This window comes from Ascaphus truei, chromosome 7, assembly GCF_040206685.1.
Source record: "Ascaphus truei isolate aAscTru1 chromosome 7, aAscTru1.hap1, whole genome shotgun sequence".
NCBI classification, from domain to species: Eukaryota; Metazoa; Chordata; class Amphibia; order Anura; family Ascaphidae; genus Ascaphus; species Ascaphus truei.
In genome coordinates, this window is record NC_134489.1 from 54941827 (window position 1) to 54968837 (window position 27011).

Sequence of the window (27011 nt, forward strand, 5' to 3'; positions counted from 1 at the left end):
CAACTTCCTACTGTATTTTCAATCTGACCTTGTCACTGGAAAAGAAACTAAATTTTTATTAGCATACAGTAAGCGTTTTTAAATGAACACAGTCAAATTTGAATTATTTAACATTTAACATTTTTTTAACATAACTTTTTAGCCTCACTTTGGGGTCCTACTAACAAACAATTTTAAGTAGTTTTATCTTTTTAGATAGAGACCATTTTTAGTTTAGTGGACTGTATAAAATGACACACAGTAACATACAAGATAAATATGCATATATAAAGAATATATATGAACTTATAAACTCTGTTAAAGTGGAGTTAAGATCGCACCCAGTAGAACATTGTTTACCGGTATTATTATCCCAATTTTCATTGGTATTCATTAACATTGTGGTAATATGTAACCATGTATATTTTATAACTCTGTGCCCAGGACATACTTGAAAACGAGAGGTAACTCTCAATGTATTACTTCCTGGTAAAACATTTTAATACATAAAATAAATATTTTACCCGATGTGATATTCAGGCCAAAATCGTGATGCGTAATTAACGCGGACGTTAATAATGTGTTAATATTGCATTACGATAATATTTATATAATAGGCTTCGGTAACACCTATTATTACAGAAGCCTCTAGTAGAAATAATATTAACCTATTTTAAGCCTGTGGTTATCACAGTATGTCACTGTGGCTACCTAAACCCGCAACAGGGGACTTGATATCCACATTAGTAATAAATGTACACCCTAAATAAATTAAAGTATTACTTACCCCTGCATGGATGAAGGCCATCCTCCTCATCCTCAGGGACACCCACAGATTCATCCAATAAAGGACTGATTCCCAACCATAAAAAAAAAAACAATAATCAATCCCAGCCCAATGGCCATAAAAATAAAAACACAAAAACCATACAAATAATCCTTTGCCGTTGGCACAAAAAAGGAAAATCAGGTAAAATAGATATGATCAGATGACATCCTGGGGGAATGTTGTTGGATCCTCAAGGTAAGTTGTTTACACTGGAGTGGTGGAGTGGTTATGGGAGGAGTCACCAAACGCACACATTACAATGAGAGGTATAAAAGTCTGCATCATTTGTTTTCATTGTACAGTATACTGTATGTGTCAAAAATGTCCTCAATTTTGACTTCCCCTGACAAAGCCAAGTGTATGGTGAAATGCGTAGGGTGAAAGAGTGAGACACCTAAACCTTGTGAGGACCCGTAATTTACCTATACAGGCTATACCTGGTTTTGGCACAATGACAGGCTGCAAGGAAGGCAGGATCTTTCTCCTGACGAGTCTGCTGGAGAGACCGGTGATCTGATTGCTGTGCAAAGCGAGAAAAGCCTGCAAGTTGAACTGGGAACCAGAAGTGATATCAGCCTGGTTCTGGACGAGCACAAGGACCGCAAACGTTTGAGCAGCTGAGACCAGGGAGAAGTGGGAAAGGATAATTCCCCTGACGGGTCTGCTGGAGAAAACAGCAATAGATCTGCTGTGCAAGACGGCAGAAAATCACTAGAAGAGGCATCAGTGCAGCACCGGGTGGATGTGAGGACCATGGATTCTCTTGGTCCGTATAGCAGAGCCCTGGGGTAAGACTGCACCAATACACTCACCCAGTATATAACAATGGAGGCAGCCCAAGAAGTCAACATCTTCATTTTCCTACTTGAAGGGAGGTATTTTATACATAGCATCTACAGGACATAATCCATTACTCCAATACTATGGAGTTAGCCCATACTGTTTTGACCCACACCATTGCAAGGTGTAATTCAATCACATTAAACTGTGACCACCTATTTGTAATGGGTGCTCACCACAAACAGGACGTGACCGCAAGGCCGAGGTGAGTATTGTATAAACTGACCTCCAGACGCAGGGTTGCAGTCGTTAGCCGGGTCGGGATTAGAAAGGTGTGAATCATCGTAGGTACTTGCCGTGGTCAGGGGTTGGAGAGGTGCGGATCATCGTAGGTACTTGCCTTGGTCAGGGGTTGTAGAGATGCAGATAGTGGTTGTACTTGCCATGGTCAGGAGCGGAGAGGGTCAAACTCTGGGTACAAGCCAATGATCAGAGATGGAGCTAGAGATAAAAACAGGACAAGGTAGCAAGGCAGGGAAGCAAGGATTCAGAAAGCACTTCATAACCATCAGAAGACTTATGCTCAGCCAGTTTGGTAGAGGGCTGGCTGAGCATGTAAGAGGCCAGGAACCAATCACTGCTTGCATGAATTAGGGCAGACCTGCCCACAAGGTAGCAGCCGCCCAATCAGAGACGGAGGTGTAGTATACCGCAGATGAGTATGATGTTGGACTCAAGGGCGATTAAACCCTCGAGCGTTGTTCGCCCGGCGGCGTGACGTTACGCCCGTGTCCTCACGGGGCGGGACGCGGAGTGGGGCCTAAACCCGATCCTGGATGTGCTCCGTTTTCAAGTGGCGCTGTGTCCCTGGATGCGATGCAGCGCGTCACCCGTGTTGTCACGAGGCGGGACCTATCGCCGATCCTAACACTATTCACTACAATCAGGAAAAAGGGTACAAACCCTTTCTGAGACACAAAGTGGAGATAATCACTATTTTCTCTTTGGGCTACAGTGCCAAACATATGAAGGAAATCAACCAACAGCGAGGACTTTTCTGGGAACATATTTCCCACATGTCATTATATTGCATCTATTCATTAGTCCTTTTATGATTAATAATTTCCATTAATATGTTTGTTTTATCATTTGTTGTTGCTTGTTGGTTCTATGTTCAAGCTTAAACAAGGTTTAGGTATACTGAACCAAAGTTTGGTATTTTTCATTATATTATTATTTGTATAATTGTTTGAATTTTTATTACATTTTTATGATTTATTCTACGTATTTTATTGCCTTTAGGAATCTCTGTACCATTTGTTTCTAACATACTTAAGGTTTCATCAATAGTTAAATTTTATGCGTTAGAGTGTTCCTTTTCCTTTCTCCCAGGCTGCAGAAATTGACTAATTAAATTGTAGTGCGTCATACCACCATATCACTGTAGATAATCTACATAAGCGCTATTTGATATCCATTTGATATCACCTACAGTATGTGTTATGACTCTCAGTTAAAGTTTTCAAAAGGTGATTACCCTTTCTTCTATATCACACAAAGTGAACAGAAAAAACACTAGGCACTCTCTTATTGTGACGCAATGTCAAGTGACGCAATTCAAATGACTCAATTCAAATAGGGTGATGATCAGTGCATATATTAAAACACAAGTGGAAAAGTGATGAGTGTACATATATAATAGATCAATTATGTGATACACTGCTCAACCGATGAAGATCCTCCTACGATCCTTTGTAGATTGTGGATGATGGTGTGTTTCAGGAGCGCAGAATCATGAAATATTTTTTTAAAAAACAGCATATAGTGCAGAATTGCAAATATACCAAATAATTGGGTGAAAGAGTATTTTTCATAGGTGGACAATGCCCCAACTCACATGGTCCATTGAGGACAGCAGGTTCTAAAAGGTATCTTTGGATAGATGGACTTTATCGACCTGCGTCAGTCCTCTCTGGATACCCTGGAGATACCCCCATTGGCTAAGTCTTTCCTGCATATATTACAATGCATGGCTCTTACTGTTAGCAGCGCTGTCAGAACAGGTACCTCAAGCTTTAAATCACTGCTGCTACTCTGTGGAATCACAGACATATATTCCTTCCTTTTTCTTCACTCTCTATATTTCACCACTGGTTTTCATAGTAAAATTCTACACTGGGTATCAGATATAGGATACTATCCTCAACAGTGACTCTCAGTTGCCAGAGGCTCACCAATATCTAGCTAACTTCATAGCAGATGTGATCACAACTGAATGTGACAGTAAAAAAGTATACAAACAACTATCCAATTATCCCCTAAACTAACAAAGAGATAACAAACACTAAAAGGGAAAGATACAGATCTTTATTTCATTATCAGAAAAAAACTGATACCACTAGCTCAATCAAAGGTTACACTTAATTAATTACCATTGTTGTAGCCAATAAAAACCTCTAATACTATCTACTACGGCAACCCATCTATTACAGCTCTCCCAGATGGTTACTATTTCTTCCAAACACTATACAGAAGAGCACTAGAGACAGAAGCGCTAATTAAATATACAGTACAGTTCTTTGGAAGGAATTTGTCCTATGTATTACAAGAATAATCTCTTACACATATGCTGCTCCCGAATAATTTTTTGCCTGTTTATCATTATAATTATCACATGCCGGTCTACGTTATATTTTGTGTTTATATTTATGTTTTTGAATTCTTCTATTAGAATAACGTGAACATAGTTGTTTGTCTTCTATCTTTTTAATTATATCAATTAAAAATAAATGTTTGATTTATCTACTACTCATATGGTGTGCACAACATAGGATCTCTCTAACAGACTCTTTTTCTTTATGTATATATAGTTGTAATACACATATTAGAAACATATAAAAGGAGAACACTTTTTTTACAGTGCAAAATTGTATTAAATCTCAGACGCATCATAGCACGTTAGTAAGTGAAAAGTAAATACTTAAAGAAAGCAAGTTAATTCAAAGTCATCATTGGAGCCTTGTTGTTTTAAGCTTCTTAGCGTTAAGATCCAAAAAGCCTCATGCTGTAAAAGCAATTTATCATTGTTACCTCCACATCCTAAGGATGAAATTAGTTAAATGCCCTTAAAGCGCAATGACAATGTTTTAATAAAGTGATTTCATCACCCTTCTAAATATTGCTATGGTGTTCAATAAAATGTGTCTTTGTTGTGTCATTTTACCAATATAGATATACTCTAGTTAAGTTAACTAAGTGTATGTATATATATATATATATATATATATATATATATATATATATATATATATATACATACACTAAGTTAAGTTATGGTGGGTAAAAAGTGAAAATATTACTGTATGCTCATTTGCATGTCTTAGACAGGTCTGCAGCCCTGCCTTTAACCATAATCACCCAGCACACAGCACTTCCACTGTAGCAAGGGATTCTGGGAAATGACATTCATTTACTTCAGTGGAAGTGCTATGTCCTTGTTTTCCTATCCCTACACACCTATAGGGACCACATAGTATCCACACACACTTTTAGTTGTGCTACAATCTCTCACATTTCCACACCTACCCACACCATTTATATCCACTCCCACTCCACACACACCTTTTGTAAAGCACTGTATATACTGTGGGCTCTCCATTCATTTATATTCACACAGATACACACACACACTATTACATCACTTGCTTTCAGGAACCTTTTGACACCTCTAGCCATTAAACACATCCACACCACGGGAAGGACTAGCACAGATAACATTCCAAGAGACACTGTTTTTAAGTATACCTTTTGCTTGCTTCATTCATTGTAACATCGCCGGAAGAAGAGATCAGTGTATCTCGAAAGCTCGCACAAATAAAAGCATTTCGTTAGCCACAGAATGGTATCATCTATTTATATTTTAATTATTGAAGCTCGGCTAACACGGTACTGATACCTCTACACACATATATATATATATATATATATATATATATATGAAAACCAACACAGAAAAAAAGAATCCGCTGATAGCACTCGAGCATACAAAAGTAACAAAATGTATTAATCACAAAAAAATATACATAGGTTAAAAAAGGAATCGGTGGTGTCCTGCCTGCTGTGAGATAGTATTAAACTCCTAAAAGACAAACATAACAAGCTGAAATAGGCTGTTACTAAATTTAAATTGGTCTAAGGGGAGAGCATACTACTGAACTATAATATGGACACAAAAAAGCTGGTACTTAATGCTTAGCACATAAAATTAACTGCACCAAAAGGTAATGAGAGTGTAAAAGCAAACAATGTTTGCCTTTAACAACTCTAATATGTTGGTTTTCATATTATTCCCATCCCCAGCACCGCCAGTGGTGTTACTATTTACACCTTATTGAACTGGTATTAGCACAGTTTATTGATATAGGTTTGTTGCAGGCTCTTTTGTGTGCCATATATATATATATATATCTATATCTTTATGATATATGATATATGATATACATATCTTTTTTGTGTTTCGATTGTGTTTCCTGAAGTGAAAGCTTATTTTTTAGATTTTTTTTTTTAAATATATATATTTTTTTGGGTAGAGAAATTGACCTTTTAGAGATTATTGTACACAGTATATTGCACTTAAATGCAACTAAACATTTAAAATTAACACAACCATACTGTATCTATGATTTGTAAATCCATGTGCGTCTTAGAAGCATTATATTATAAAACATAAATGAATTACAAGTATGCGAATCACTCTTGAAATAGTATTACTAATCCCATAATCTCAATGGGTTTTTTTTTATGTTGACTAGGTTGATTCTGATGATACCATTACAACGGAGGAACAGATTTACCTACTTCTGGAAGCTAAAGTGCAGTGCGAACTGAATATCACGGCCCAGCTGCAGGAAGGAGGTTAAGTACCTCAATAATCTTTGGTTTGTTCAAGAATTGTGGAAGGATTTCATTGCTTATTACCCATTCACTGGGTACATTAGAATGAAGTAGTAATATAGTAATTATAGTAATTGCAACATTGAATCTATTCACAAAGAATACTATAAAATGATGTATGTGCATGACATTCTAGTGCACTATCCATCCTTTTACAATTTATTTTAGTGCAAATGTGCCTAAAATTAGAGACTACTACTGTACTGCTGACAGTGGCTTTCACTTTGACATTATATCAACTATTAAGAGTTTTAAAATGGGTATTTTTCGGTAAATAATCTGTTCTCATAATGCCCATACCGAATTAAAAATTGTTTCAACATTCCTAGTTCATGATCCATATACTGGTTCAAGATTAATTGCCTCTTTCATTTTTTTTTAAACTCCCTACAATAGAACTCCTCCCCCCCCACCCCCCGCCCCCAGAAAAAAAATAATAATACAGGATATATGGACACATTAACATTGAATTGCCTTCTATTTTTAAAGACATTACAGCATGCATTTACTAAGCTTTCTTTTGCCATAAGATATCTTCCGGTGATGGAAGACATTTTATAATCCATTGACTTCAATGAACTGAAATTTGTCTTCGAGCCCTGGAAGGTATTTTATGGCAGAAGACTGCTTAGTACATATGACCCTTGCTCTTTACTGAGCACCTACTGGGATCTATTAAGATATAAATAATCTGTTTTTATTATTTGATCAATGTATTTGACCTGTAGAATGCTATTTTTCTAATGAAAGTTGAGACAATCCAACACAAATATTTGTTAATAAATATGAGTAGTTATTTTAAAATGAATGAATCATAGTTTCCTATGGATGTGTATTTATTTATACACATTTTTGCTTGAACAAAATAGACTTAAATTGTCCTTGTTAAATTCTAAATTAATGAGAATTATTTGTTTTAAAAATAGTACTGTTAACGTCTATGCCCCTTTGTAAGTTGTTTAGTATGACACAGTATTTCCTCATTGTCAGTTGTGATTTTTTTTTCTGCAACTAAAGGGGTTCTGGATATTGTTTTTGTTAGATGTATATAGTGGGATATTGTTTTTTAGGGAATCTGGGGACTTATGTATAACTTCACTTTGTGCTGTCATGAGCTAATTACTCTCCATGTGAATCATTGAGAACATCCTGTTTTAACTTGATTATGAAAATGTGATTGCATTCTTCCCTCTCATCTTTAGAAGTACAGTAGACCACAGATAATATTCTGTCAGAATTCAACCCCAGCTGTTGCTGCATAGATTTTACTGTAAATTGAAATTTGCTAAACAAATGCAACATGTTATTCCTGATTCCCAATTTCAAAGCATTTTCTCTAATAATTCATTACCTTTCCCTTAAACATTCTATTATACAAATGATATTGGGTTAATGAAAATATTTTTTGGGATAGCTTACTCCTCTGTATCATATTGTTTCTGATAAGCATAATATACATTTATTGAGTGTTGTCATCATATGCATTAGTTATAGTCTTCATGTGCTCACCCAGTATTCCTGGAAGCATAGTTTTGTAATTGTGCTTTATGTATAGTTTTTTTTTATATATTAACTTGTAGACATTTCTCCAATCAACAACAAGGCTAAATAACATACAGTAGAAGCATAGTAGTCTGAATCTAGAAATGTCATACATTTTATTTTACAGTTGTGCTGTCTCATTAATTCATTCACCAAGTAAATACTTTGAAAAAAATCTCAGTAATTAGCACATAGATTAATGTTGGTTACTTAGTAAAAAAGCTGCAATTAATTGAAACTTTGTCAACAAATAACTCCTAGTCATTCACATTTAACTGTAATGCTATAAGCAATTAACAAATATGTGATAAGGGCTTAAATCACACTGTACACCTACTGTAGCTATTATAAAAAAGAAAATTATGGTGCCAGACGCTTTGTAATAAATATTATTAATTTTACCAAGAGCTTTTAGTGTGTGTAAAATACATGGTATACATTTTAGCTGTGAATTACTGTAGTTCATATGCAAATGAATTGGGAAGCAAATTGCTTTAATTACACACTAGTAACAGTACTGGTGGCACAGTTTCTTATGTTGCATTTATAACTCATTCTCAAATTCAAGTTTTGCTACACCAGTTGGTTCAGGGGTAGTTAACCAAGTATATGGTAAAATAATCTGCATGTTATTGCATGTTTTTTATCTCCCTAAATGTATATACTTATAGTATCACTCCTCATCATTAACCCGTTCACTACCAGAGGGGCCTGCAACACATTGCTATGATAGTGTAGAGGTTAAGGGGACATGCATTTTCAACATGTAGAAAGGTGGTAGTGAGTGGGAATTCTGATACGATGGGATAAGATGAATCACCTCTCTAACCTTTTTTACTTTTCCCTGGCTTCTTTAATTATCTTTCTTTTGACAGCAGAAGACAGCTGTTTACCTGAATGGGATGGATTAGTTTGCTGGCCAAGAGGAACACCAGGGAAAATACTTGCTGTCACATGTCCACCTTATGTTTATGACTTTAATCACAGAGGTACAGTACTACATTTACTCAAATACTGAATGTTAAGTTAAAACCCATAATTCCCTTATGCAGAGTTTATTCTCTGGGAATTGTTTCTACGTTAACATAGCTAAGCCCTTAATATTTACTATATTTCATTTAATTCAGAGATGTCTCTGAGCACACTTGCATGCTCAGCAACTACCTCATGTAGAATTAAACCCACACCACTAACATCTGGCTTTGTACAGCATTTTAATAAAGCCTTTTAAGACTTGTTGCTGCCTCAATATAAACGTGGGCATGTTACTCCTAGTACATGTTGTACAAAATTATAATATAGTGTTAGACATGGTGTCTATGTACAAATGCAAAAGGTACTCTGATTAGCACAGGTTGACCAAATATATATAAATTATACAATACCAATATTTACATGTGGTGCACCAAGTGGAAATGAGAAAAATACTAGCAAAAAGAACCCCAAAAATAAATAAGTTCTTGACAAATTCCACATAAATAGGGGGATTATTTGTGACATCTCCCTGCCGTTTGCTTATTGCTCCATTTTTGATGAGATGAGATTTGTGTTTTTTGTCATGTACACTTTTTATAATTTGTCCCTTTTTTTTCTATGTATATTTATTACTGATCTTTTTGTAATACATGCTGTACTATTTTTGATAATCTGATGTACTGTATGCCCATATTTATGTATTTTTTAAAAACCTATTTCTTTTTGGGTTGTTTGCTACAGTAGAAGCCACGTTTATTCTAACATTTGCCGTAAACTAGCCGGGTTACATCCTGGGTATGTGCTGGGTATGTGTTGGGTATGTTCTGGGCTAGTTTGAGGCACGTTTAAGGTATTTCTGCATTGACTAACGACCCATAGGATTAACACAGCAGGGATCCCTGGCAGTCCAATTCAGTTTGAATGGGACTGACAGGGACCCCCGCTGTTAATCTGATAGGCCATTAATCAATGCAGAAATGCTGGGGCTAGTTTAAGGAAAGTTTAAGGCATGTATTCAGAATGTACCTGGGTGTTTCCTGGGTTTTTTGGGGAATTGCCACTGGTTTTTGTTCGAATAAGAGTTGCCTCTACTGTATGTACAGATGTGGCAAGAGATATTGTAGCCGCTGGCGCACAATGGTGGGGTATTCTGATATTTTGTATTATAACAAGATATGCTTAATTATGATTGGCTTCAATAACCTTGACTACATCTGTCTAAAGTATTGCTTTTTAAATCAAAATAAATCAATGCATTGTGTAAAAAAAAATCTATTTCTCTCTTAAAATAACTTGCAACATACATTATATTGGTATGTCATGTCATGGTACATTTTGCGCTTGTTTTCTTATTTTTCATACAGTGTGTGTCATATTGATATATATGAATGCATTATTAACCGTTTCAGTCTACTTACATTTGTTTTTTATATGAAGAAAAAGTTGTCGGACAATTTTGACGCAAATCTCGAGCACAAAAGGGGTGCATGCTTGCATACAGATGTAGTAAGACTTACTGTTTCGATGCAGTGATCACAAGCAGTGGCAGTGTAGTCCGATTGCAGACCGGAAAACCTACATTAACTCTGCAGGGGTTCATGCTTCTGAATTGGACCATGCAGCATTAAACCTGTTGAACTATCAGAAGAGAAAGAGAAGCCGGTACCAACCTTTTAGATGAGCTGTGCAGTAGTCGCCATCTCTATGGGCTGCTCCAATTAGCTCTGAATTTACAGATGTAGCCAGATATATTGTCGAGTATTCCTACAGAAAACTGAAGGTGCAGCTGCCTGTAAACTGCTTGCTTGCAGATTCATTGCAGCAAGACTAATTGCCCATCAGGATAACAGAGCAGGGGTTCCTGCTTCTGAATTGGTCTACGGATCTGAAATGCATTAATTTCATCCCGGGGACCCCCTGCATCCTGAGTTACAGGCCCTGGAATGGAGTGACAATATCTCCTGCATGTTTAAATGTCCCTGTCACGTGATGCAGGAGAATTAAACATAGAGAGAAATATCAGCACTCCATATCAGGGCCTGTATCTCGGGAAGCAGGGGGTCCCCCGGGCTGAAATTAATGTGATTCAGCTCTGGAGATCCCTGCTGCAATACCATGTAATTAAAATAAAATAAAAGCAGCTTTATTACCTTAGCGGCTACACACTATGGTAATGAAGGGGTTAAAACCTTGCGGTTCTCACATTGTGGATTGGGTAGACAGATTGTTGGGAAGGGCTAGGATTGACACGGCGGTCTTGGCACATGTTGGCACCAATGACAATGTTAGAGAAAGATGGAGGGTCCTAAAAAATGATTTCAGGGATCTAGGCCAAAACTTACGGCAAGGACCACCAAGGTAGGATTTTCTGAAATATTACCGGTACCATGCGATACCGCAGGGAGACAGTCAGAGATTAGGGAGGTTAATGCATGGATAAGAAATTGGTGTAGGAAGGAGGGTTTTGGGGGTTTAGAGCACTGGGACCCTTTTTCTGAGATGTGCCATCTTTATGCTAGGGACGGATTGCCCCTCAATGAAGAGGGATCTTCTGTGCTAGGAGGGAGATTTTAAACTAGGATGGAGAGGAGAGGGGAATGAAACAGATAAACTAAATAGAATAGATGAGGAAACAAGGGGTTATGGGGGTAGAATGGAGGCAAGTTCGAGTTTGACCAGCAGCGAGACACCTATAGTAAATACAGATAATACTAAAAAAAACTTCTAAAGACTAAACCCAATTGGCAAAGAAAGGAAGGATAAGATAAGATAATAGTACAGACTGAAAAAAAAAACTTAAATGCATGCTTGCTAATGCAAGAAGCCTGCCAGATAAAATGGGGGAGCTTGAATTAATAGCTGCAAGGGAGCAGTATGATATCATAGGCATTACTGAAACATGGTGGGATGAAACTCATGACTGGGCAGTTAATTTAGAGGGTTATTCCAATTTTTGACAGAATCGAGCAAATAGAAGAGAAGGTAGAGTATGCTTATATGTTACCCGGGTCTAAAACCTATTATAAGGGAAGATTTTATGAAGGGAATGATGAAAATGTAGAGACCTTGTAGATAGAAACTAGCAGTGGAGGTTAAAGTATAAAGAAAATGTTTGTAGGGATATGCTATAAAACACCAAATATCTGTGAGATTGAGGAAGCTAAAATACTTTTGGAAATGGAGAAGGCATCAAAACTAGGTCATGTTTGCATAATGGGTGATTTTAATTATCCAGACATAGACTGGGGCAATGAGATAAGCATTACAACAAAAGGAAACAGGTTTTTGAGGTGCTTAAAGACAATTATATGACCCAAATTAATGAGGAACCAACCAGGAGAGGGGCAATATTAGATTTGGTAATATCAAACAATGTAGAAGTAATCGCAAATATTCATGTCCAGGAACATTTGGGTAACAGTGATCATAACATGGTCTCATTTGAAATAAATTATTAAAAACAGATTACTTGGGTTCAAGAAAGACCTTAAACTTTAGAAAGGCAGGTTTTAATAAACTGAGGACTAATTTACAAGGAATACATTGGGATGATCTTTTTGCAGGGAAAATGTAGAAGATAAATGTGCAGTCTTTAAAACATTGTTAGAAAAGCACACTTATCAGTTAGATAAAATACCCTTGGGTAATATGTATAAAATAAATAAGTAAAAACCAATGTGCTAAATAAACAGGTAGGGGAGGAAATGGAAAAGAAGAGGCAGGCGTTTAGATTAGTTTAGATTAGTTTAGATTATCTGATTATTTGTCAAAAGGGATGGAGGCAGCATATCAGAATTATAAGGAATGTAACAAAAATAGCAAAAGGGCAATCACAATTGATAATTGATAATGAAAAAAGGATTGCAATAGAAAGTAAGATCAACCCTTAAAAGTCCTTTAAGTACCTTAATAACAAAAAAATGAGAAAGAAAATATAGGACCCTTCCAGTGTGAGATGGGTAGGCAGATTATTGGAGATAAGGAAAAAGCAGAGGTATTAAATAAATTCTTTGCCTCTGTGTTTACAAGGGAAGAATCAAGTTCAATAGTAGTGCCGTAGGAGGAAGCCACAACCTCCATATTAATGAACAATTGGTTAACTGAGGAAGAAGTTCATAGGCAGCTTGACAAAATTAAAGTAAATAAGGCACCTGGCCCCGATTGCATACATCCAAGAGTTCTCAAGGAGTTAAGTTCAGTAATAGCCAAACCATTACATTTAATATTCAAGGACTCCATTTCCACAGGCTCAGTACCACAACATTGGCGTAAAGCAGATGTAGTGCCTATATTTTAAAGAGAGCTAGATCACAACCGGGGAGTTACAGACCTGTAAGCCTGACTTCAATAGTGGGGAAACTACTTGAAGGTTTAATATGGGATAATATTCAGGAATACCTACTGGAAAACAAAATTATTAGTAATAGTCAGCATGGATTTATGAAGGATAGATCATGCCAAATTAACCTTATTTGTTTCTTTGAGGAGGTACGCAGGCATTTAGACCAGGCTAATGCAGTTGATGTGGTCTACTTAGATTTTGCAAAGGATTTTGATATGGTTTGACACAAGAGATTGTTGTACAAAATAAAGCAAATTGGACTCTGTAAAAATATATGCACCTGGATTGAAAACTGGTTGAAGGATAGACAACAGAGGGTTGTCATAAATTGAACTTTTTAAGGTTGTGATAAGGTCGTGAATGGAGTACCTCAGGGATCAGTACAGGGACATCTGCTTTTAAACTTGTTTATTAATGACCTTGAGGTTGGCATCAAGAGCAAAGTCTCCATATTTGCTGATGATACAGTACTATATTGTGTAAATTAGTAGAATAAGAGCAGGATGTAATTTCTCTCCAGAAGGACTTGGAGAGACTGGAAACTTGGGCAGGTAAATGGCAGATGAGGTTTAATACAGATACATGTACGGTTATACATTTGGGAAGCAAAAATAAACATGCGACTTACAAATTAAATGGGGATAAATTGGGGGAATCCTTGATGGAGAAGGATTTATGAGTGCTTATAGACAGCAGGCTTAGCAATAGTGCCCAAATTTATGCAGTAGCTGCAAATGCAAACAAGATCTTATCTTGCATTAAACAGGCAATATATGGAAGGGAAGTAGACATAATTATACCCCTTTACAAAGCATTAGTAAGACCACACCTTGAATATGAAGTACAATTTGGGGCACCACTCTTTAGAAAATACATTATGAAACTAGAGAGAGGGCAGATATGAGCCACCAAATTAATAAAGGGGATGGACAATCTAACTTATGAGGAGAGGCTAGCTAAATTACATTTATTTACATTAGAAAAGAAGTGTCTAAGAGGGGATATGATAACTATATACAAATATTTTTGGGGACAGTACAAGGCAGTTTCAAATGAACTATTCATCCCAAGGGCAGTAAAAAGGACTTGGGTCATCCCTTAAGGGGATTTCACCAGCAACAAAGGAAATGGTTCTTTACAGTAAGGGCAGTTAAAATGTGGAATTTATTACCCATGGAGACTGTAATGGCAGATACAATAGATTGATCAACAAAAGGTTGGATTTCTTTTTAGAAAGGAAAGGTATACAGGGATATACCACATATGTAAACATGGGGAGGATGTTGATCCAGGGATTAATCCGACTGCCAATTCTTGGAGTCAGGAAGGATTTTTTTTTCTCCTTATGAGATATCATTGGATTATATGTCACTGGGGTTTTTTGTTTGCCTTCCTCTGGATCAATAAATAAGTATAGATATAGGATAAAGTATCTGTTGTCTAAATTTAGCATAGGTTGATCTTGATGGACACATGTCTTTTTTCAACCTCATCTACTATGTAACTATGTAACCGAAGTACCTGCTTTATTGGGGGTTAATGGGGTGGGTGAAGGGGGTAGTATTCCCAGGGTTGAGGGTTAGGCCTACCGGGTGGGTTTCAGGAGGGCTTAACCCCATCATTACATGCAGAAGCAGTGACACCCACTGTGTTAATCCTGAGGGACAATTACCCCCTGCTCTGCATTTTGCTGTGAACACTCAACGTTTGTGCACGGTTCACCAGCACATGTGCATGGCAGGTTGGGATAAATCTGGCTACATCTGTAAGAAGCAGTCTCCAGCCTGTCAAATCCCCTGGATGACGTGTATGATCAGTCTCTGCATCATGATGGAGAATATTATAGGACCATATTAGATCATCTACGTCATCAAAGGGGCTGGACAGTGTTGAATGTCCTGTCCAGCCCCTGTGATGATGTAGATGAATGAATATGATTCTATAGTATTCCCCCTCATTATGTAGAGAACCATATTTGGGCATCTGTGTCATCCAAGGTGTTGGAAAGCCTGCTTCTTACCTTCATAGCTGCTGAGGATGGCACAAGGAGACGGGGACTGCTGTGCAGCTAATCTAAAAGGATAGTATTGGTTTCTGTCCTCGGTTGATGACCCATTAAGTTAAGGATTAATGCGGCAAGTTTACTATTCCAAAGCATGGACTGCCAGAGCATTAATTCTCCTAGGCAGCACCTGTACTGCAAAATTATCTTGTGGCAACTTCTTCTATGATGGCATTCGTCCCTCTACTTCTCCTGCTCATGAAAGTTCAAATTATGTTAATTTACACTCAGTAAGGTTAAAGATAGCCTGTATTTAATGATACATCTCATGCTTTATGAATAGTAATATCTTACAGTGTTCTGCTCTTCATTTTGTTATTTGAATTATTCATCATACCTATGTCAATGTAATTATATGAATACGTAGAAACAAATATATGCATATTTAATATTTGTACATTTAATCTTTGATTACATTAATTTTGTTTCTAGACAAGATCTAATATTTTTCATGTACTGTACTTCATCTCTCTGTAGGATTGGTTTTTAGACAATGCAATCTCAATGGAACATGGGACTTTGTACACAGTTTAAACCGAACATTTGCTAACTATTCAGAATGTCTTCGTTACCTGGAACCAGAAATGAGCCATGGAAAAGTAAATATTTGTCATTTTTTTTTCTGGAGAATCCTGCCTGGTACAGACCAGAAAATAAAAAATTATATGGACTATCCAAATATATTTAGCTACTCTTCTAAATATTTGTTTTAATTAATGGGAATATAGTCAGTTATAAAATTGTAGGGCATGTCTTGGGAAAATTACTAAATTCTTGACCTTATTGAATCTTGAATATAAATACTATATATATATATATATATATATATATAAAAAGAAGAAAAAAAGCGCCGAATCCTAGTGCATTACTGTGCAAAAAATAGATTTAATTCCCAAAAAAGGCTCATAAAATGAACTCACAAACATAGAATATATAAAAGCATTTTATGAGATAATACTCATGCTCCAGAGGATCAGCAACCGCCGCTTTTCTGCTGTACTGCTCCGTGACTCCACTGTGTCCAATATTGCCCTCGTTGTTCACCGCCAGCAGGAACTCACGATATCAGGCTCTCCGCAAACTCCTCTCCCCGGGCACACACCAACAGTTGATCTTTGGTTCCCTCTGGGGACGATGGATGCGGCCGGACAGCGGATGACGTCACACGGTAGATGTAGATACCAAACGGGTTGGAATAATGAGCAGGTTTGCAAGCAGCGTTAGAGGATCCACTGCACACCTGGCCCTACGCGTTTCATCAGCTAAACTGACTTCTTTAGTTTGACCGTTTGGTATCTACATCTACCGTGTGAAGTCATCCGCTGTCCGGCCGCATCCATCGTCCCCGGAGGGAACCAAAGATCAACTGTTGGTGTGTGCCCGGGGAGAGGAGTTTGCGGAGAGCCTGATATCGTGAGTTCCTGCTGGCGGTGAACAACGAGGGCAATATTGGACACAGTGGAGTCACGGAGCAGTACAGCAGAAAAGCGGCGGTTGCTGATCCTCTGGAGCATGAGTATTATCTCATAAAATGCTTTTATATATTCTATGTTTGTGAGATCATTTTATGAGCCTTTTTTGGGAATTAAATCTATTTTTTGCACAGTAATGCACTAGGATTCGGCGCTTTTTTTCTTCTTTTTTTCTATGCAGGTGGAGAGGGAGGTCGTTGTACCCTCGTTAAGAAGCTACCTGTTTCCTGATAGTGCTTTGTTTTATTCCCCTTCATTGGACATTGTTTTTGGACTCCAAAGGACTATTTGCATTATGCATTTACAGGAGGTTCCACAGCACTACATATGTATTAATCCATGTATTATTGATTAGATATCATTAATTATGTAGTTATAGTTTATATATATTTTTATTTTGTATACGGTATTTAACATTTATATATTTTATATTTTCTTAATATTTTTTAATATATTGTTTCCTTTATTCTCTGACATTTTTACACAAGCACAGATCTTTATTGCATATATATATATATATATATATATATATATATATATATATATATATATATATATATATATATATCATATTGGCGCTGTATATATAACAAAATACATATAATCACAGCGCTAATATGATAGGTAATGAATGGGTTTGGGCACAAACTAGATGAGTAGAGATGCATAGGCTGGTGTCCTAAATCATGAGAAGAGCAATTGCCAGTCGAATACCACACAAACAAATAACATGTAACAAGGAAAGAGGAACAGAAATGGGATTAGGGAAACACAAGGAAAAAACTAAAGGAAGGGAAAGCCAAATGAATAAATGAAATAAAATAAGATAAAACCTTAAAAAAAATATATATATATATAGAAACACTGGAACACCCGGACAGCTATCCGCAGGAAACAACCACCTTCCATGATTCTGCTATAAAACAAAAAGGGACAGCGCGGGTCCCATAGTGTAAATAGTTAAGGTTTTATTAATCACAAGCTAAAATCAGTTCACTCACAGCATTGAGGTAGGACATGCACATCAAATAAAAACACCCGTCATCCATGGTATCTCCGTCGGTCAGGAGCTGTAGTCCAGTGGCTGCATGTGTGTAAGTCTCTTCCTATTGCCGGGTACCTCCATGATGTGCGTCCACTCAACGTCCCCCCGGCTGAACAGCACATGATTACTTGGTTCCGCAGCACAACAGTTCCCCTCCGATTCAACAGATGCTCAGTGAGCTGGATGCTTAGTGTTGCCAATAGCGCCCTTACGCATTTCGTCGCAAATTGAATGGCGACTTCATCAGAGGATTAGGGATGAGTACATACTCAAACCTTATATAGTCCAACAGTCTATTAATTAATTAAAAAGATATTGAATCCACCTAAGGTGGGTGGAGGGAAATTATTGCAATCGGCTACAATACAAGAATACTCACATACAGGGGATAACATAAAACCGCTGGCAAACCGTGAAACAAACAACAAGGGAATAGATTACTTAAGTGCAAAACTATACAAATGATAGAAATCTAGCTCCCATTATATTAAAGAAAAAAATCCATTAAGGAAAGAACAAATTCCTATATTCTGAAATATAGATAGATCAATGATAACAAATACATGTTGAATACACAAATAATATATATGAATACATATATATAAAATATTTAAAATGTATAAATACTTAAACATGAATAGAAAAATATATATACAGTATATAAAAAAATTAAATGTGTATTTGTGATTAATTACAAAAATAAATGATGAATATTCCTATGTGCTGAAGTAACAATGAATATAGTGAAATAGTAAATAAAGTGAAATATTGAATAAGATGTTGCTATAAATATAAAAAAAACATGAATAAATGAATGTTGCAATAAGTGAACTGTTACATATATAGCCTGGCCTTCAGCAGCTATTGCTAATTCTGGGCCTTTCCTCTGTCAGTCCTGTTAGTACAGGCAGTGGAAAGGTTAATTCTTTCAATTGGCCTGTTTGTGCATTTCAGCTCTGAGTATGTAGCAATATTCAGAGGCGAGCCTGGCAACATGAGGTATGTTAATCAAAGGGGTGGATATTGGTTGGAACGCCCCCTGCTGTGTGTGGGCCAATCTGTATCCAGCTTTGTATTGTAATGATTCAAAGTTAGAGACACTCCCCTGAGATGGTATAATAGGGTTACACATATAATAAATATGTTCTATATATAATGTGTGGTGTGATTATAATTATAATTAAATGTGACTTATTTAATATCAATGTGAAAGTGAAAAAGTGTTCATGTAAACAATTCTATACATATTTCCACTAATAGTAATAATAATAAAAACTCCTTAAAATCTTAACTTAATAAAATGTATGTATTCATAATCACATAAAATAAATTGACTATGTGTTTGATAAAAATGAATGAACAGGAGAACATTGTAATAAAAACATTCATTGCTAATCATAAATGAGCTAATGCATAAATCTTAATACCTACTGTATAGACAATGAACATGCAAGAGATGTGTGGATCAAAAATAACTACCCACGCATCGCAGCTTGCATGTGTGATGCATGGATCAGAGCTAAGCTTGCAAGACCCATGACTTGATAATAAAGTGTTAAATATATATATATTTAATAACAAATTCCATGTATGTCTAAGGTAACATTATATATATATATGATACATAAACAGATATGCTAAAAAATGGTACAACAGATTAGATCGGAGACCAACAAACCAATTGCACCAAACTAAACCAGAGTGCTAGTATCTATGCACTCATTGAACCCCCCAGGAGACAGAGTACACTTAGACTTTTTATCTTCGTTTATTATCTATTTAGTGTCATGTTCGTGTGACCTCCAATATGTGGGCCACATGATTCGTGCCATGAACACGAGATTTCTGGAGCATAGACGCAGCATCATCAGTGGTAATCAGGCCCATAGTCTATATAAACATTTTGCAAGTGTGCATTCTAGGGATCATGCCACTCTCACCATCATGGATCTTGAACATATCACTCCCTCTCTTCTGGGAGGTGATAGATTGAAGAGCCTCTGCCTCAGGAAGACCTTTTGGATCTGTATGTTTGGTACTCTGTCTCCAGTGGGGTTTCAATGAGTGCATAGATACTAGCACTCTGGTTTAGTTCGGTGCAATTGGTCTGTTGCGCTCTGATCCGGTCTGTTGTACCATTTTTTAGCATATCTGTTTATGTATCATATATATATATATATATATATATATATATATATATATATATATATATATATAAAATGTTACCTTAGACATACATGGAATTTGTTATTACAGTATATGTATATATATTTAACACTTTATTATCAAGTCATGGGTCTTGCGAGCTTAGCTCTGATCCATGCATTACACATGCAAGCTGTGATGTGTAGGTAGTTCTTTTTGATCCACACATCTCTTGCATGTTTATTGTCTACAGGTATTAAGATTTATGCATTAGCTCATTTATGATTAGCAATGAATGTTTTTATTATAATGTTCTTCTGTTCATTAATTTTTATCATACACGTAGTCATTTTATTTTAGGTGAATATGAATACATATATTTTATTAAGTTAAGATTTTAAGGAGTTTTTATTATTAGTAATATTAGTGAAAATATGTATAGAATTGTTTATATGAACACTTTTTTCACTTTCACATTGATATTAAATAAGTCACATTTATTTGTAATTATAATCACACCACACATTATATATAACATATTTATTATATGTAACAGTTCACTTATTGCAACATTTATTTATTCATATGTTTTTTTTAATATTTAGAGCACCATCTTATTCAATATTTCCCTTTATTTAATATTTCACTGTATTAATTACCACTTCAGCACATATGAATATTCAGCATTTATTTTTGTAATTAATCACAAATACACACGCAATTTTTTTTCTATATATTTTTTTCCTATATATTTTTTTTCTATTCACTTTTAAATATTTATACATTTTAAATATTTTATATATGTATTCATATATATTATTCGTGTATTCAACATGTATTTGTTATCATTGATCTACTGTATGTATATTTCAGAATATAGAAATTTGTTCTTTCCTTAATGGAATTTTTTCTTTAATATAATGGGAGTTAGATTTCTATAATTTGTATAGTTTTGCACTTAAGTAATCAATTCCCTTGTTGTTTGTTTCACGTTATGCCAGCGGTTTTATATTATCCCCTGAATGTGAGTATTCTTGTATTGTAGCCGATTGCAATCATTTCACTCCACCCACCTTACAGTAGGTGGGTTCAATCTTCTTAATTAATAAATAGACTGTTGGACTATATAAGGTGTGAGTATGTACTCATCCCTAATCCTCTGATGAAGACGCCATCATATTTGCGACGAAACGCGTAAGGGCGCTATTGGCAACACTAAGCATCCAGCTCAGTGATCTTCTGTTGAATCGTAGGGGAACTGTTGTGCTGCGGAACCAAGCAATCGTGTGCCGTTCAGCCTAAGGCCATTGAGTGGACGCACATCATCGAGATACCCGGCTGTAGAAAGAGACTTACACACATGCAGCCACGAGACTACAGCTCCTAACTGACGGAGATACCACGGATGACGGGTGTTTTTGTTCGATGTGCATGTCCTACCTCAATGCTGTGAGTGAACTGATTTTACCTTGTGATTAATAAAACCTTAACTATTTACACTATGGAGCCCGTGCTGTCCCTTTTTGTTAATATATATATATATATATATATATCTATATATATATATATATATATATATGTACAAAGGCAGATGTCACTCACAATAAAGGTAGAAAGCCGGTGCTTGTCCCATATAATATTGAATAAAATGTAGATTCCTTACCAGGCAGACCAGGAGTCCAAGACCACGCAGCAAGAACCGAGACAGCACTCAGATAGATATCAAATATAAATGTATTGAAAAAAAAGGCACATACAACCGACGTTTCGGTCCTGAAACAGGACCTTTCTCAAGGGAGTGCTTACCCTTATGTGACAAAAACCACCATTATATACCCACATGCAACACCATTAGCAAACAGTGATAGGTTAACAACCTGCCCCTCCTCTCTGGATCAGCTGAAAGCAATTATACACAAAACGATCTAAATGACATCATTGCTATGCAATCTATAAGACCCGGAGTGTCTGTATGGGAGAACCCTTAAAGCAGAAGCCCGTGAGCATGCGCAGGTGTGCAATGTCAGGCGCGAGTGTAAATGTATAGACCCATGCACCGAAATACAGCGTCTAGTATCGTCATAGCGATACCACAGAGGGGGGACCATCGTGCATATGTATACTAATATGCCAAAGCACGGAGCGCGAGAGAGCGACACCATTGCGCATGCTTACAGGGACGGAATATGAGCGTCTCACATTGCCATGGCGATATAATACCGGGGCAGTCATTGCGCATGTATGCGCTGACAGTCTGAAACACGGAGCGCGAATGGAAGCCCATTGCACATGTTTGCAGGTATAGCATGTAAAAGCCAGAATAACTGGTAGAGTATGAATGCAGCTTAAACACACAGCCTAAGGGTTAACTGAAAACATTAATGAGCATAAGATAATGCATCCTGAGGGGGCACAATACAGTGTGAACACCAAAGTGCTGAATAAAGATAAAAAGCAAGATATAAAAACCATGAGTGTGTAGGCAAGGAAGGGAAAGGAAAAAGGGGGGGGGGTTGAGAAGCAACATACAGGGGGACAAAAACAAAGGAAACTACAGAAGGATAATGGGAAAGGGGAAGGTAGGAAATGAGGGAAAGAAACCAGACAAATTAGAAAAAAATTAGAAAAAAATAGAAAATAGGGGGAATAATAATAAACAATAAAGACCAATGGGTATACTGAGGGCCATGTCAAGGACAATGGCAGAAGTGTATAGGGGAGGCAATAAAGGAGCGTATATAAGATAAACTGATAAGGTTGAAATAATTAAATAAAGCAACTAAGTCTCAAGTCCTCGTTCAAGCCATAAGGTGACAATGTCCTCAGATCGTGAATGGCTTTGGCCTCCAACTGGAGCAGCAATCTGTCACGATCCCCACCACGTGTTGATAGGTTCGCTTGTATAATCGGCATACATTTCAGCGACGAAAGGCCATGACGGTGTTGTTTGAAATGTCTCGCCACTGGGAGGAGTTTAAGGTCATCATCAGCATTTTGGTCCAGGAGTGCCTTACGGATAGTTGACCTGTGCACAGCCATGCGTTCTTTCAGCATGCGGCTTGTTTTGCCTATATAGTAAAGGCCACAAGGACATTTAATAAAATAGACCACAAACTTCGACTCACAGGTCATAGCAGTCTTAATGCCGATGGATTTCCCACTATGTGGATGTGCAAAGGACTGGCCGGTCTGTAGAAAACCACAGTTGATGCATCCATGGCATTTGTATACACCAGGTTTTCGCTGAAGCCATGTTGTAGCATTGGCATATTTGGTAGTCGGATCAGCCTGCACGAACATATCCCTTAAGTTCCTTCCACGGCGATAGCACATTCTTGGTGGTGTCTGACAGATGCTCCCAATTTTAGGATCATTGGCTAGAATGTTCCAATTTCTTTTAATACTGCGTTTAATAAGATTGGACGAGGTAGTGTAAGTGCTGCTAATGTTAATTGATTTGTTATCAATTATTTCTGTAGAAGGTAAAAGCAGGGAAACCCTGTCAATAGCCCGTACCTTAGCTAGGGCCACATTAACTTCCGATCTTGAATATCCCCTATCCAAAAACCTCTTAGCCATTTTCCATAATGCATCTTTGACCAGCATAGGGTCACTGGTAATGCGTTTGACCCTTAGCATCTGAGAGAATGGGAGTCCTCGTTTCAGTGGTTCCGGATGGTGACTCAAAGCACACAGAAGAGTGTTTCTGTCTGTAGGTTTGTGAAAAATCTCAGTCGCTGGTCTACCATCTTTTTTATAGACCACTGTGTCTAGAAAGGGAATACGGTCCAGGCTGTAATTAACAGTAAACTGAATCGTTGACGGTATCGAATTCAAGTAACAGATAAATTGTGTCAGTTCCTCCTCCTTTCCACGCCAAATTAGGAAGATGTCATCAATGTAGCGGGTGTAATGAACAATATTGTTGGAAAAAGGGGCATCGTTAAGTAAATGCAGTTGTTCATAGCTATCCATAAATAAGTTGGCGTATGCCGGGGCCATATTAGAACCCATCGCAGTCCCTGTTTGTTGAAGGAAGAAATCCCGTTCGAACCGGAAAAAGTTCTTATGCAGTATACTGCTGCGGCCGAGTTTATTTGAGCATTTGCCCGTTCTCGGCCGCAGCAGTAACCTGGCGCGCGTCAGAGGGTGCCGGGCGCGCGCCGAAGACACGGAGGAGCGCCCTCCGATCGGGGCTTTCTCTCTCCCACTGCCGGGTCCGCCGGGTCCCCCGGAACCCCCTGCCGCCGTCCCCCACATCGCGGGACACCAGGGCTCCCTTGGGGAGCCCTGGACGCGCGTGCAGGGGGCGCAGGCACCCGATGACGCGTGACCGCGCCGCACGGTAGTGTGCCGGTAGTGTAACATCAATCAAGAGGAGAACAAATTCACTTGGAGGCCCATCATATCCCCCAAGATGGGAAAAGTGATCCCAAATGGCCTCCAGACCCTCAACATGTGGGATATTGGTGTAAAGGCTGGAGACATCCATGGTTACCAGAAACATATCTGAGATGTCATATGCTATCGTGCCTAATTTGGTGATAAAGGCCGTGGTGTCCTTCATAAACGATGACATCTTCGCAACCATAGGTTGCAACAGGTGGTCCACAAATTGAGAGAGTGGGTGACAAAGTGATCCCATTGCTGCAATGATTGGTCTGCCTGGCGGGTTGACGATGGACTTGTGCACCTTCGGAAGTACATAGATAACAGGGACTATGGGGTGGTCTTGGGACAAAAAAGTAGCGGTTGCCTCCGATATCCATGAGTTGTTAACGCCTAAGCGGATGATGGAGTCTATTTCTTTTTTATAGACAGAAGTAGGATCACATTTTAATTTTTTGTAGTGATTGGTGTCCATTAATTGTCGCAAAATTTCAGCTCGATAGTCAGTATAGTCCATCAGGACAATACCCCCGCCTTTATCAGCCGGTTTGATGATAATCTTGTCATTAGACTTCAGGGATGCGATAGCCTGTTTCTCTTCGACGGAGAGGTTGGAGAAACTCCTTTTGTGTTGTTTGATGTTATTACGAGTATCTTTACCCAGGAGTCCCATAAAAGTGGTAATGCTGGGATTACTCACAACTGGATCAAAGGTGCTCTTAACCTTAAGTTTTGTATCAACATAGGTCATCTGATCAGCAATAGTAGGTACTACCTCAGTTCTAGAGAAAAAATCCTTAAGACGTAACTGGCGATCTATTTTGAACATGTCAATTTCCCAGCGGAAAGGGTCCTGTGAGGTGGTCGGGACAAACGACAGTCCCTTCTGAAGAACACTGATCTCTGCGGTTGTGAGGAGGTGTGACGACAGGTTGTAAATCACTTCCTCCTGGGATGTCCTCGCTGCTTCTTTGCCTCTCTTTCCAAGGGACCTCTTCTTCCCGGTACCTCTCCTGACCGCTCTCCTACGTTGGAGTCCGGAATGGGTGGCTTGTGCGTACTCGCTGTGCCGCCACCTAAAAAAGGATCGGAGTGTGTCCCTTCTGGGGCATCCGAGAAATCTGTGTCACTCGTGTTGTTACCAGTGCCTGTTCCAGTACCTGGAGTCTTCTTAAAGCGTGAATAGGTTCTTCGCTGGGCACCGCGCCCAGTCCCAGGTTCGTGTAGTCCAAGAAGCCACCTATAAACCCGCTTGTCCTTGTAATCGTTGGTAACCTGCTTAAGTTTCTCACGTTTGTATTTCGTTAAGCTGTCACGATATTGGTCAACGGTAGTTTGAATTTTATCAGTCCAGTCTGTAGAGGTATCAGAGGCAAGTGTCTCACTGTGTCTATCCGTTATCACCTGTATCTCTCTCTTAAGTCATGAGATCTCTTTACTGGACTGCTCTATGACCAGAATCATAAGGTCATAAGAACACTTATTGAGGATACCAATCCACTTTCTGCAGAACTCAGTTTCTGTTCGACCAATTGTTGGTTGGTTTTTAATACGGAAACCTCTAGGGATCAGTTTCTCCCTATGATAGTGTGACAAAGTTACTCCATGCAAAAAGAAATCAACCTCTCGTTTTTTTAGTTTTATAAGGTCATTTTAGATATCTGACGCCTTGTCAGAGCCCAAAGTTGCCTCAAAGGTCTCACTAAATCTAATCTTGGCAATGTCAGATTCACTATAACTGACACTGTCAGAAATGGTAACCATGGATGTCTCCAGCCTTTACACCAATATCCCACATGTTGAGGGTCTGGAGGCCATTCGGGATCACTTTTCCCATCTTGGGGGATATGATGGGCCTCCAAGTGAATTTGTTCTCCTCTTGATTGATGTTATACTGCATAAGAACTTTTTCCGGTTCGAACGGGATTTCTTCCTTCAACAAACAGGGACTGCGATTGGTTCTAATATGGCCCCGGCATACGCCAACTTATTTATGGATAGCTATGAACAACTGCATTTACTTAACGATGCCCCTTTTTCCAACAATATTGTTCATTACACCCGCTACATTGATGACATCTTCCTAATTTGGCGTGGAAAGGAGGAGGAACTGACACAATTTATCTGTTACTTGAATTCGATACCGTCAACGATTCAGTTTACTGTTAATTACAGCCTGGACCGTATTCCCTTTCTAGACACAGTGGTCTATAAAAAAGATGGTAGACCAGCGACTGAGATTTTACAGACAGAAACACTCTTCTGTGTGCTTTGAGTCACCATCCGGAACCACTGAAACGAGGACTCCCATTCTCTCAGATGCTAAGGGTCAAACGCATTACCAGTGACCCTATGCTGGTCAAAGATGCATTATGGAAAATGGCTAAGAGGTTTTTGGATAGGGGATATTCAAGATCGGAAGTTAATGTGGCCCTAACTAAGGTACGGGCTATTGACAGGGTTTCCCTGCTTTTACCTTCTACAGAAATAATTGATAA

General features: G+C 37.9%; 1 protein-coding gene across 1 annotated transcript in view; it reads left to right on the top strand.

Annotated features, from left to right (window-relative positions):
- The window catches only part of PTH2R (parathyroid hormone 2 receptor), a 272319-nt gene that overhangs the window by 86034 nt on the left and 159274 nt on the right, over nucleotides 1–27011 (top strand). The window contains exons 2-4 of the mRNA XM_075608453.1: nucleotides 6400–6502; nucleotides 8962–9072; nucleotides 15940–16061. Coding sequence (XP_075464568.1) covers nucleotides 6400–6502; nucleotides 8962–9072; nucleotides 15940–16061 — 336 coding nt within the window. The remainder of the gene's footprint in view (nucleotides 1–6399; nucleotides 6503–8961; nucleotides 9073–15939; nucleotides 16062–27011) is intronic.